Raw genomic sequence first — 13,536 nt, 5'->3', positions numbered from 1 at the left:
GTGAAAACCATGTCTGCAAAATGTCAAGAGGGCTTTTAAAAAAAAGGAAACCAGGAGACCAAGAGTACTGATAGTCTTATATAAATGTCAGTGTGTGTTTTTTAAGCTTTGTGACAATGCATCTATGAGAAAATGATAAATAAGCATGCTGGCCCATTAGGTAGAAAGATTTTCTCAACCCATAATGAGCATCTAATCCCTCAAGTTTAGCAGTATGTTGGTTACTTTCAGAGTTGTTTATTCTGTGTGAGGGCTGCTCACCACAAGAGGCAAACTTCTTCCAAGTTCGAATACTTTGCCAATTTAATTATTTAAGGGTTTTCAACAAAACATGTTGCAGTACTGACAGTGTGCAAGTATTCAACTTTTTCTCTTGCAAGGCAGCAAAGGAAATGATAATACGTGAAATAAACTCACCTAAATTTGAGAAATGTTTCATTTAACAGCGACAATATGCATTTGAGCACGCTTTTGAGTTTCCATTGTACCTTGAAGCTGCAGGAATTGCGAGTTAAAGAGAAAGTAGCTTCAAGTGCACAAGGGTGCAATCATAAGGTTAGCAGTGTTCTGAGCAATGCTCTCATAGACTAGTATTTATACTTGATTTATCTCTGTGCTGTATGGAAGTCCATTTCTGCCAGTTAAGGAAAAAAAATTAGATGAAAATTAAGTTTAATGAAAAAATATTCCCATTATAAATCCTAATTATGGGGGGGAAAGTCCACATTAGGAGGTAAAAAGACACTATTATGAGAGAAAAGGTGATTGTTATGAGATAAAAGGCCATAGATATGAGATAAGAATCAAAATTCAGGGATTAAAAGTCATAATTCTAAGATAAACGTCATAATTATGAGTAAAAAAGTTAAAATGTTAGATAAGAAGTCGAAATTATCAGAAAAAAGACAAAATTGTGAGATATAAATGCCAGAACGTCTGAACTGTGAGATAAAAAGTCAAAATGTATCCATAATTCTAACAAAGAAATGATCAAGGCTAAGTTTTCATCAGTTTTCTTTCTTTTACTGGCAGAAACGTGCTTCCACAGATGCTGTGGTGTATTAAAACAGACAGAGACTTAAAACCGGTTGTATCAGATGATATCAGTCTTTTGTGGGTCTTTTCATCAGAGATACCACAATTTCCACCCTCAGCATCCGTCTGTCTGTGTAAAACAACGTCTGTGTTCAGAAGAAAGGCTGTAGTCTTGTTTCCCTACATGTTTCTTATAGTCGCCCATGTGGGACGTGACAATAAAACCAGTGATATAACCAGTACAAACTCTGATTCATACATGCATTTGTGTGTTTGTGTGTTTTTCTATGCCTTTTTGTAAAATGTACATTTCTTTGAGTGCCATTCTGGTATCCCCCTGGCCAAGATTTTTTTCATAATTCTTTGATGAATACAATTGATTTGCATGTGAAAAGACCTATTTTCCTACAAAAATAAATCAGAAATGCGTATTGAATGAAGTCTCTGCATCTTTTCTTTGGGCTCCACAGCAGAATTTTTTTTTTTAAACATGAGGAAATAAAAGGTTTCCCTCTCTGGAAACGTTGAGTATTGTCCTGGTCATGATGTCAGTTTGAGATCTGGGTCTGATTTTGATCGGTGCAGAGCGGGGGGTCTCCACGGTCCTATCAGGAGAATTACAGTGACACGGGCTGATGTTGTGTCACTGGCAGGAACAACACAGGAGGCCGAAGAGACGTCTCTTCAACTCACGTCAGCCGTGTCATTTTGTTTGTCACTTTGGCAGTTCGTTCGGTGACAGTTAAACTTCAGCTAGTGACAAGAGAACATCTGAGTCTGTGAGGCTGTAAATTACATTAATGCATTACGAGCCACTGATTTTAAAAACTGATTACATTTCTTCAATCAATCCAGACTGAGCCAAGAGAAATATTCAAACAGTGTGGCCTCATTCTCTTTTCCTCTTTGTGTCTGCCGTCATTAACGAGTTCACAGCCAAACCGCCTGGAGAATAAACATCAAAAGTGGAAATGGAAAGTATGTTTTTGTGATCCTCTAAAATAAAAAAAATTCCCCCAGAGAGACTAGCCAGTGGGAACGAGCAGAGTGCTGCAGCTGGATGTACAACGGGGTCACTGAGACGAATCCCGTGAGCAATGTCTGGGATGGCAACTTGTGGCAGCGGGCTATTTTCTCCAAAAGGAAACAAACATTTCATCCCATTAATGGCCTAATTGGCCAGATGTACCAACCCTACACAGATGTCATTTCAGAGACAATGTGCTCATGCTACGACTATGAATTTGGGGACAGGGAAAGAGGAGAAGGACAAAAACTGCTCCAGTTTCTTTCCAAACACTCCCTGGCTAATTTTTCAGACTATTAAAGCACCATCCAGATGTTTGCATGTCTGATTCAGGCAGTAATTATGGGATGCCCGGTAGCAGGACACAGAGGAGAAGTCAAGTGGAAGGTGCAGCAATGTATAGGCCACTTGTATCACAGCTGTATTGTATATGCAAAAATAGGAAGCCGAAAGAAAAAAGGAGAGAATCGATAGAAGAGTGCTGTGCAGAACTATGTAAATAAATCACTGCATCATGTGATGTTCCAGCCCTGAAACTAAACACTTGAGCACAAACTGTGACCCAAAAACTGGCCAAATGTGCTGCTTCTAAGTAAATAGTGCATTCTAATGACAAATCTTGGCAGGTTTCGGGCACTTAAAGGCTCAAAGATACTAAATCATGCAAGCTGAGACGTCTGGGAAAAAGCTTTTGCCTCCTGGTTCGGACAAGTGAATTCCACTCCAGCCACTGATCACAAATACATAACTTGTTTTCTGATAAATATTTTTATTCACTGATTCACTTTGACTTCATTTTCCCTCTCACCAAGAAAAAATCACAAACATTCAAATGATTCTCAAATTGGCTCACCAAGTATTCTCGAGTTTGGTCATTTACAGCTTGTGCATCATGTGTCTGGATGACGATCACGACGATCAGTCACCAGAATAAAATATTGCCATTTTACATTTCTGCAAACCACAGACATGTTCAAATTTGTACCAGCTGACTTTCATGCGTCAGGTTTGCAGCAGGAGTTTGGCAGAGGTGGGAGTGAATCACACATGCACAGGTCGTGAGCAAGTCTAAAGTCCTAACCTTCACCTCTCAGTTTACTGTGGCAAGAAAAAGCAAGTCAATTCGAGTCATTGCTCAAGTGTAACAAGTCACAAATAAAGTCGTATGAAATTCTAAGGATCTAATCCAGTTTCCATAATCATAATCCTAATCATCATATCAGCAGAGTGATCATTAGCTGTAGCAGTTAGCAGTGCAGCTAGCAGTAAGGACTGGGAGCTTGGAGTGGTATTGCAAGACAGGATGAGCGAGTCTATCTGCTTAGCATGCTAACTTCAGTAGACATCTCTGCAATGCAAAACATTTCCTCCCATTCTGTTGATGGTTTCAGTTAAAATATGAGTGTTTGAAAGCAAAATTCTAACATATTGCACCTTTAAATGAAAGTGGTCATGAAAACTCTAATGAAAACTGTTGCAGCCTGCTTACATCTTATAAATCTCACTGATGTTTTACATTTTGTGATAATCAGTAACAAGACCCTTGCTGTTGACCTAACATTTGCAAATAAGGTGATCAACAAGTTAGACAAAATGACAATAAGTTAGCTAAAGACACATTCAAATACCTCTCCTCGTGACTTTTGGAGTGATGGATGAAGGGGTGGTCGTGTCACAGATTTTTGAGCTACACACATTGCATACTGCTGTTCTTTTCTTATTACTTTTATTGACAATATGAACCTTGAATTCACAGTGAGTGCTGGTCTTCTGTGTCCCAATCATGTTTCAATATCTGGCCCACACCAGACTTGTTTATCCGACCGACATTCCACTTGGAATGTTCTGCTCTTATTTGCCAGATCCGAGCCACAAACATGTCAGCCAAGTTGTTGCTGCTATCCGTGCATGAATACCAAGTCAAAGTCAAGTCAAGTCTTAAATTAGTGTTGGTCGAACAAGTCTCAAGTCCTCAAATCTGCGACTCCAGTCTGACTCTTGGCAAGCCATGTGACTCGAGTCCCCCACCTCTGGAGACCGTGTTGCTGTAAGACCGTATAAGTGTCAGCATGAACGGCAAGTCAAGACCCACCGAGTCTTGATGCAAATATTACAAAGAAAGCTTTCCCAAATGTTACAATTTTCACCCAAAGTGCACAATTCACAATCATCCCATGACCTTACATTGGAGTCAGTTTTAAATCTCCATCGATTCAGCATTTACATCAACTGGAAAAAAGTATTTGTTGTACCACTGTGTGTGCAGCACTCATCCTGTCTGGTCACTATGGTGACGCGGGGCAGCACATTGAAACATGGGCTCCCCATAGCAACCTTTGTGAGGAGGGACCCCCCTGTGTTTATCGGTGTTATTATGTCAGTGGCGTCTCTGTTTTCTTGGCTCCGAGCTTCTGATGGCCACAGCCCACAGGGGGCAGCCATGATTTTGTAGTTAACGCTACTTGGACAGAACCCCTGCAGGCACTCTGAGATCTGAGGCTTACCTCATGTCTGTATCACATCCAGCAACGTAAGCGATGTAGAATAAAAGTACAGAAATGTGTATTTCTCCTCAACAGCCCCCAGAATTGTGGTTTCGATGTGTGACAAGGATTCTTCACATTCAGTGTGCTGTATTTGCAGTAAATGTTAAAGTGTTTTGGCCAGACAGTCTTCATGGAAAGGAGGTATTTGATTGAAAATACATTCAGTTTGTTTACAAAAGCTTGGATGGTCGGTCATTAGTTATTGATTAGCATAAGGCACTACAATGTAGTTAAAGGCCTCACAAAGGATTCCCATTTAAATCAAAACAACTCCCTCCAGACTCCAGCTGGAGCATTTGTGGTAATAAATACATTTTTATAAGACTGTTTACAGACTGTTCGCAGTCTTATGATTGTTGCATTTTGATTTCAGTGCAAATGTCTTGGCTGCACAGCATGTCAAAGCATCCGCTGTGCTTGGACACACTTGATCTGTGTCACCGGCCAAATAACATCCGTCCATTCATTTAAAAGTTTATGAAGGACTTCATGATTGACCGGCTTCTTCCTGAGGCTACAAAGAAGGCACTTTGCTCCTGTCCCGTCAGCTGCCCCTGGGTCTGGGAACTACTTTTCACCTGGCTGACAATCTCCCAGATGAAGCTTGAGCACCCCCTCACCGTGCAGCCGCAACAAGAGGTCGAACTCAACCGGCATGGCATGGAATCTCGCTTTTGTTTGTCTGTCATCGTAGTAGTGGTTGGTTAAGGCATGGAGTCCATGTGGGTGGTTGCTGAAGGGCCAGAACCCGTACAGATGAACGTTGGCGCAGTGTTCCAGTGCCATGCTAACCATGATTATTCCGGTGCTGAGTCGCACTGCTCGCACACCTTGGGAGCGCCAGAAGACGGCCAGACTCTGAAGGTACTCAGGGTTGAAGAAGATGGGCCGGATGGGGCTTTCGAAGTCCTCAATGGTGTAAGCGACTCGGAGGGACACAGGGGTGTTGTGGCCGTAGGAGAAGGCGGGGATGAGCAGCAGGGAGTTGCCGTAGGTTCGCATATTCTCCACAAATGGACGGCGACGCCCATTAAGAGCACCATACCTGAAAGACAACAGCAGGTGTGAAACACCAAGACAAAAGGAAGATTTCGTGGTGGCAGTGCAGTGTGATCATGTTCTTGCCCACTTTTCAAGGAAGATGCTTGGGTTCGCCGTCACAAGATCAGTCTTGATGCCCACGTGTTTCTCATAGCCGCTTCTCAAAGGAGGAAGGTTACACCTGAGGAAGCAACAAAGAAGATAAAGAGAACGTTTTAAGGAAGTTTAAAAGAGAAGTTTAATTTCTAATTTTTCACGTCACGTTTCTGACCTGATGACAAACTGAGCTGAATCGATCATCTGTCCACAGCCACTGTTGGTCAGGATCCCACTGTTCCCAACGACAGCACACGTGTCCCATGTTTTATTTGGGAAAGGATGCTCCTGCAATCAACACCAACGGAAAATGCATTACAAAACATTTATACTGATGATGATGATACACTGGAGCGTGGGAAAGGCAAAGAGCCATTCAAAGGGGGGTCTATGGATGGATCTCATTTGCAAATGTTTCCTCTTCAGCCAATATCCTTGGAAATCCCCTGCACTGCCCACATATGACAACATGTGCATTCATTCATTCCCTCTCTGTTGCAAATCAAAAGATATAAAATATCAAATTAATTGATTTGACTGTTGGTGAGGCAGCTATTCATGTTTTGTCATTTTGCGATGAGCTGACATGTTTTTCATGGCCATGTTGGGAAATAAAGTTGTATTTTATTGTTGGAAATGCACCATTTACAACCACTTAGCCAGAGTCATTGCACATCCTTTAGGTGGAACTAGAATGAAGCCTCCAAAGGCTTTATTGGTATCATTCAGTCGTAGAACGGGGTCCTTGATAAAGATGTTCCCATGCTATCATGGTTTGCGCAGTGACAAAAAATGTCAATAGGGGTTTTTTAACACCACTTCACGGTGGCCTGAAGGTTACAGATCTTTCACCTGACTGTTTATGGCAGCCATTCAGGACACAAGTCAATACTTAGCAGCCCCATGGTTCAGACAGTGTTTTGCTGGGAAATTAAGTTTTTTAAGTTATTAAGTTTCTTTTTTTTTTCATGCAAAATAGTGCAACAGGTCCCCAGTTCAAATGTGGGTGTCCCCTTGTAAGCTTTCAAGTGTATCTATTGTTAAAATACTTTTAGTACTATATTTATCTGAGTGTGAAACTCACACATTCTCATTTTCATTTTATTTAATTCATTTATAAAGCTCAGGACCACGATCGCATGGTACGGAGCACAAACAGAACATGCAATAATGGCAAAACAACAGCGCACGGCATGGATTACATACAACAGATATTACTTAAACAAAGGACAGACATGTTATACTTACACTTTCACATTTAAACAAGATGATACCAAAACAACTGCAAATCCTCTGTTTTCTATCCAGCCCTTTTTATCTTCCAGTGACCTGAGGATTTCTGAAGTTATTCACTCTAAATTACAGATAACCTGGCGGTACTTTTGGTTTTTATACAACAGGTACTTTTCTAGTTTAAACTCTTGTTCAGATTCGACAGTCACACTTCTGAGGTCGCTTTGTAACTTCTGCACAATCAGATCTTCAGCCATTTCACACTTTTGTCAGAGCCACAATCAAGATAAGTTCAACTGCCATTATACATACTTATGCTGCCGACTCAGCAGGCTTGGCAGCTATACACTTGCAGATGACACAGTTGTTGTCAGTCTGCTTCATTTGAAATGAGCCTGTAAAGAGGTGTGATGACCAGTTCCCCAGACTGGACGTTCAAAATAATACTTCACTTCCCCCTTACCCCCCTTACATCGTGGAAAGAGTTATGAGTAGCACATACTTGTGCGGTATATATTTTGACAAGACAGTGAGTCAGATGTCTTCACAAACATTCAAAGGATTTTTGTGAAATTTGGTACAGATCTTCATTGTTACGAGACACTGAATGCTCATGACTTTCCTCCAGCACAGCCATGAGGTTGATATTTGTGGTTTGGCCAGAAATGTCTCAACAATGGGATTGATTTAGTCAACCTTCGGCGATGGCTTAAATGAGCAACAGACAACCTTTTTGTTTCTACTTATCATTCTGAAGTAGATACTGACTGCGCGGTGTAATGGCTGTAGACAACCATCCACATACAGATTGGTTTCCTATATTCCTTGCTTTAACTTTGCTAACTGGCCACCAGGCTCAATCTTTCCTGCAAAAATGATCCTATGGCTGCTTTTATTGTTACATTATATTGTGTGCATGGGAGCAGCTGTGTTTAGTGCTTTTTACTGCTTTATTGCACAAGCAATTTGTTCATGTGTGACGGTAAAGATGTGACCTGAACTGTTTGATAGTCAATAAATGGGGTTGGTTTAAGATATCGCATATAGATTTTGATAGAGACAAGGTCAGTGACAAGATAAGAATTATTTTCAAGTCATAAAAAGGAGAAAGAAAGTCAATCATGTGAGCCGACAATCATAGATATATTTATCTACATCTGCTTTGTGCTCACTTGTCTTTGTTAATAAATTATCTGCGTGACACCCACAGCATAAATTCACATTATTCGTTATTTTCATTGAATTATATAACGGTAAACATTGTTTCTTTGTTTGCAAATGTAAAAAAATATGTCATTTATTACAAAATTGTATCAAATCTGGGTATCCCCTTTATTTAAAAGTGTTTTTAATTTTTTTTATTTTAATGTCAAATCCTTCAAATCTAGAAATAACACAGTGACACAGAGTACAGGCAGTACAGGCAGACTCCAGTTCAGCAAGTCTCTGGTCTAAGTTTAAGAGCCCTTTACCAAAAATAACCCGTGCTGTGAGTGTGTAAAGAGCCAACATGTGAGCAGACACATGACTTATGACAGCACACGCAGGAGCAAAGCAGTGGAACAATCTCTATGGTGAAAACATGCAGCAGCAGATGTTGTGGAAATATTCCCAAATGAAAAACAACATACCTTTATAAAGGTGCTGAAAATCTCTGGGGTCACCTGGAGCGTCCTCTTCTTTTCCCCGTCGTACACGAGCTTTGTTCCCACAGCGGTGTTGGCCTGGGTAATGATGGCCTTGTCAGAGCCATGGCAGTTGCTGCTCAGCTGAGATCTGGAAAACCACAAGGGATTAATTAAATATCAGACGAGGGCGGGCAGGAGTGTTGACAATGAAGAGCTAATCAAATATACACTTTATTTCAGCTTGAAAATAAAGAGTTTCTTCTTTCATATGAGGATTTAACTCCATGAATGAAAACAGTGTTGTGTCTTTCAGGTGAAGTCTCACTATTTCACCATATCTCACATGACATCAAGATGTGTTATATCTAAACCACATGTGAGTAGAAGTTCCTCTGGTTTAAACCCACGTCTGTTTCTACTTCTCATTCTGTCTTTACTTGTTCTTCTTTTCAGAGTATAGTTTCAACTATTTGTGAACAATGGGGACATTTTTTCTTTTATTTATTTGCTATTTATATTCTGTTTTTATACTTGTTGCTTCTTTACATATACATGTATATATCAAAGCCAACGAGGCTGGCGCTGGATGTTTTTAAGGACACCTGGCGATATTTCCAGATGATTTTGTTGAGACCAAAGCAGGTATTCTAAGCCAAACCGTGATTGAAGTGTTTTTTGTGTGTAAACCTAACCAGAGCATAAGCACAGCACATTTACTTGCTATTTTGGGATGATATGAAATCTTCCCTAAAACTGCCATATGATATGAAACCCAGCAGGGTTTAATGTAATGCATGCTCATTGCTAGAAGGGCTATTTTGAGATAGAGGAAGTCTGCCCCCCCTTCTTTAAAGAAGTGGCGCAATGATGTGTGTAGTATCATTCTTTGGTGGAAGATTAGGTTCTTCTCTGATTCAAAATTTGAATTTGATGAGATTTGGGGCCTTTCTTTTGATTATATCAGAAAGGAAATGGACTCAGCTGCAACTAATACATTTTTTTTTTGTTTATGTGCCCTTCTGTACGTCCTGTGATGTACAGCTTATTCCTATGGACATTTCCCTGCAGATACAGCATATCTTTTATATTTGTGTATTATTTGTTTTGGGTTTCTTGTTCTAAAACCTTAAAATAGAATAGAAATGTTTGAAAAATAGAGAGGATGTTGTGTTTTCTTACCTGAATTTTTGGTAATTATCCTCCTGCTTTTTCCAGGTTTGAGAGTAACGCTTGTTTACCTTGTCGATGACCTCCCTGAGACACACACAGACACACACAAACAAGTGAGTAATGCTGGTAGTGCTGACGTGACTTGATGTGATAAAGGCATAAACAAAAAGAAGGTCACTCGAGCAGAGGCAGTGAGGGTGAGGTTGCTCTCACCTGCAGCCTTTACAGAGCTCTTTAGGCGTAGAGGCATTTTTCTCAGGGGCACTTTTTTCCGGGGCGCTTTTTTCCGGGGCACTTTTGTCTTGGGCGCTTTTCTTCTGAGGAGTTGGTTTGTGAGGCTCCACATTGCTGCTGTGAAGAGGGAGAAACGTGAAAATACAGAAGCAGGAGAGGAAACAGATCATCTATAAGCTCTAAGTCTTCATTTTTCTTGGTTTTGTTTACATCAGCTGAGAGAAAAATCCTGCTCCAAATGTGCTGCATTGTGTGTTTCCATGCACATATTCATTAAATAAAGCAGTTTCCTCATCCATGTGGGCCTGTATGCACACATTTCAAATTTCAAAACACACTAAAACAAAAAGAGGAATCACACGAAGTTCTGTATTCATGCATTTCCCGTTGACATGGGGCACTGCAGTGGCAAATCTGTCAGCTTCATACAAAATAAATGAACAACCAGCGTACAAACTCATGAGCAGAGACCTTTGCTTCTGCCTCTTTGCGTCTGTGTGTTGTAATAAACGTGCTGTGGTATGATGTTCTTCCAGTTAGCCATCTGCTCTTCCTGTTTCGAGTTACCAAAAAGAGCTATGAGCCTGTAATGTGTCATCATGTCTGATTCCCACACAGTCTCACAATGTGTGCACCTGTCAGACTACAAAGCCCCACAACCTCAGAGAGACTGTGATTAAATGTCAGAGTATCGGGCTAGAAATCCTTTAATTTCAGGCTGGTGTTAGAGCAGCCTCTCACACTTCCGTTTTAACGACTGCGACGGCTTCACTGTGAGGGTTTCTTAGATTCTGCTTTTGATTTTCCTCAAATAGAAACTTTATCGACAAAGAGCAAGTTTACTCAATTTCAGATTCAAGGTACTTTATACTATTACTGCACCACATCTCAGAGGCAAATAGTGTCATTTTCTTGCTGTATTATTTTGTCTACACAAAGCTTCAGTTACTAGGATTTTTTAAGATTACAATTTTTTTATACTTTTTTTTGTTTGAATATGATTTTTGTCTGATAAACTAAATGATCACGTTTCCCTTTATGGGTTGAGAAATTCTCCTACTTCTAATTCTTCTGCTAAATAAACTATTTAAGGTAGAAACCCTGTTGGATTAGCTGGAAAATGCATGAAGACAGAGGACATGAGAAATTGATGTTTTAAAGATACGTGGTTCTCACAGCAGGAGAGCGACGCTACAATCATATGACATTTTAGTGTGAAGTAGTAGCTCGACTTTAAAGGTGCATTATGTAGTTTTGGGGAAGAAATTCTTATCAGAAGAGAAATTGATTTTTTTAATACCTAAACAAACTAAGTAAACAGACTCGTTTTCATTTTCATGACTAAACAAACTGACCTTAAAGGTGCTACTTTTAAGAATAGCTTTTTGACAATGACGGATCGTAGGACGGGTCGGCCGCTATCCCAAAGTGTCGAGGTGACAAATCAATTTTTCTTACAAACCTTTAAAGGACAACACAATCTCATACGTTTTTACTTTGTTTATATTTGGCGGACCCTGCCACCTTTCTAGCTTCTTGTTGATTCGGTTATGGGGGGAAAAAATTATATTTCAGAGTTTGTATTATTACCTCATTAATACTGTAAATATTAAAAATCTGAGTTTGAATTAATTCTTCAAAACCACATAGTGCCCCTTTAAAAATGCGGCAAATACAGCTGTAACATTAACCCAGACACATTGTTCAAAAGCTAATCAAACCAAATGGTACATTCCAGGGGATGGGTCATTGTCACCTGCAGTGCACCTAATCAGACCACCTGTTATCCCCAATATAGTTGATCTTCTCCCACACAGCCAGTCTTTGTCCCTCAGCATGGTGTACTTACATGCTTACGGGAGTAATGTCAATGCTACAGACTACTTTGTTTAAATCAGAAAGTATATTTTACATTTATGAAAATTTCCTTTGCACGGTCACCAGCCTGAATTTGTTAATGTAATTATTTCTATTGTTTATTTCCTTTAAAGGAAACCACACCTAATTAACCGTTTTCAATCATGCTCATTCACCAATAAAGAAGTGAATTGAACCTGAAATCCTGGACTTTGATTCTGACGGATCATCTATGGTGGGTTAGTTTCCCCGCACCGGCAACAGTTTTCTTCAGGATAGGCAAAGTCAGCCAATCCTTCTTTTCACACATCATATTTAATAATGAAACAGTGACTTTTCATTCATAAAGTACACTCTGCTGATAATACTTACATAGGTTTACTTTAGCAATGTTTTCTACTTCTAACCGAGTATTTTGACCATGTGGTGTTGTTACTTTCACTGATGGTAAGTAAGAAAAAGGTTACTGAATAAGTCTTCCAACAAAGAGGATGACACGTGGAAAAAAGTGAAAATCATCAACTTCTTTATCAGCATCTTCCTCTTGTCCTCTGCCTCTTTATCTTACCTTTTCCTACTGGTGGACCCCCATATAACATCCAAAGTCCCTTCCCACTGGACTGATAAGATAATGCATGTGTGCACAGAGGTATCACACTTACCTGTGGTCGAACACGTACCAGACAAGCGAGGTCAGCAGGCTCCCCAAAAAGAGGAGAACGAACACCAAAGAGAAGAGTGACTTCAAGGGCTGTCCCCTCATACCTCACCCCTCCAGCAAACCTCACCCGCTAGCCCCCCTCACCTTCTGTCTGAAGCTCTCTCACCTTGCTCAACACCTCACCCGTTACTGCTTTCTGTCACCCTCTCTCTCTCTCTCTGTGTGTTTTCAGATTTCCTCCCCCCTCTTTGACTCTCACTCCCTCTCTCTCTCTCTCTGAACTGTTAATCTTTTGCCTCTCTGCTTTCTTATGTTTTCTTTAACCTCCTCCCCCTTTTCCTCTTCCTGTCTGTCTAGTTTCACTGTGTTTCTCTCCCTCCTTGGGTAAGTGAGTGCACGCCTCCCCAGTCAGAAGCTCTCTCTCTGCTGTCTCTTGTTTAGACAAGTCCTCTGTCCTCTGTGCACCTCTTCTTTGTCTTTCCTGTCTTCCTGCTTGTGTCCAGGTCAGCTGAGAGAAACCCGCTCTTCTGTTGATCCACATCCTACTTTGATTCTCGCCGGGTCTCTTCTGTCCACCCCTCTGTCTCTCATGTGTCCACACGAACGAACTCACAATCCTACTTTCCACCACAGCTAGAGCTCCTTCTGATCTCCGCCCCAGCCTCTGCCTTCCCCTCCCTCCCCCAGCCATCCCCCGCCCACACCCCTTAAGCCCCTCTCCCCTTTGCACAAAAAGGAGGCAGTAACATGAGTGCCCGGTACTGAATTAGCCCACAGTTTGCCTCTTGACTAGTGTGTGTGTGCCAGGAAACAAAACCAAGTGAGGGGCAGAGGCTTGCCATCCAATCACAGCGACTCCAAACACCCCTCACACTCTAACCTACACGCACACAAGCTTCCTTTATTCCTGTGTAAAATTTTGCCAGCTGTATCGACTCATATCCACTTACGATAAAAGTGTGTGTTTCTTCTGTTTGAGAGGTGGGAGGGAATTGGGGGGGGTTGGGG

The 13,536-nt window shown here is 40.9% G+C and overlaps 1 protein-coding gene across 2 annotated transcripts; it reads right to left on the bottom strand.

Annotated features, from left to right (window-relative positions):
• Positions 1–3,766: 3,766 nt before the first annotated feature.
• Positions 3,767–13,115, bottom strand: st8sia6 (ST8 alpha-N-acetyl-neuraminide alpha-2,8-sialyltransferase 6). 2 transcript variants are annotated; one of them, XM_073495251.1, is made up of 7 exons: positions 12,530–13,115; positions 9,990–10,127; positions 9,786–9,860; positions 8,610–8,754; positions 5,921–6,033; positions 5,738–5,830; positions 3,767–5,653 (listed from the first exon to the last, which is right to left on the bottom strand). In XM_073495251.1, exons 1-7 carry the CDS (start codon positions 12,628–12,630, stop codon positions 5,176–5,178), a joined length of 1,143 nt encoding a protein of 380 aa, XP_073351352.1. In that variant the 5' UTR covers positions 12,631–13,115; the 3' UTR covers positions 3,767–5,175. The 2 variants fall into 2 exon arrangements, with proteins under 2 accessions (XP_073351352.1, XP_073351353.1); XM_073495252.1 differs by having other exon boundaries at positions 9,990–10,124.
• Between the last annotated feature and the right edge of the window lie 421 nt (positions 13,116–13,536).

Source organism: Pagrus major, chromosome 23, assembly GCF_040436345.1.
Source record: "Pagrus major chromosome 23, Pma_NU_1.0".
In the NCBI taxonomy this organism is placed as follows: domain Eukaryota; kingdom Metazoa; phylum Chordata; class Actinopteri; order Spariformes; family Sparidae; genus Pagrus; species Pagrus major.
Note: the sequence above shows the minus strand (reverse complement) of the source record. Positions and strands in the feature narration are given on the sequence as shown.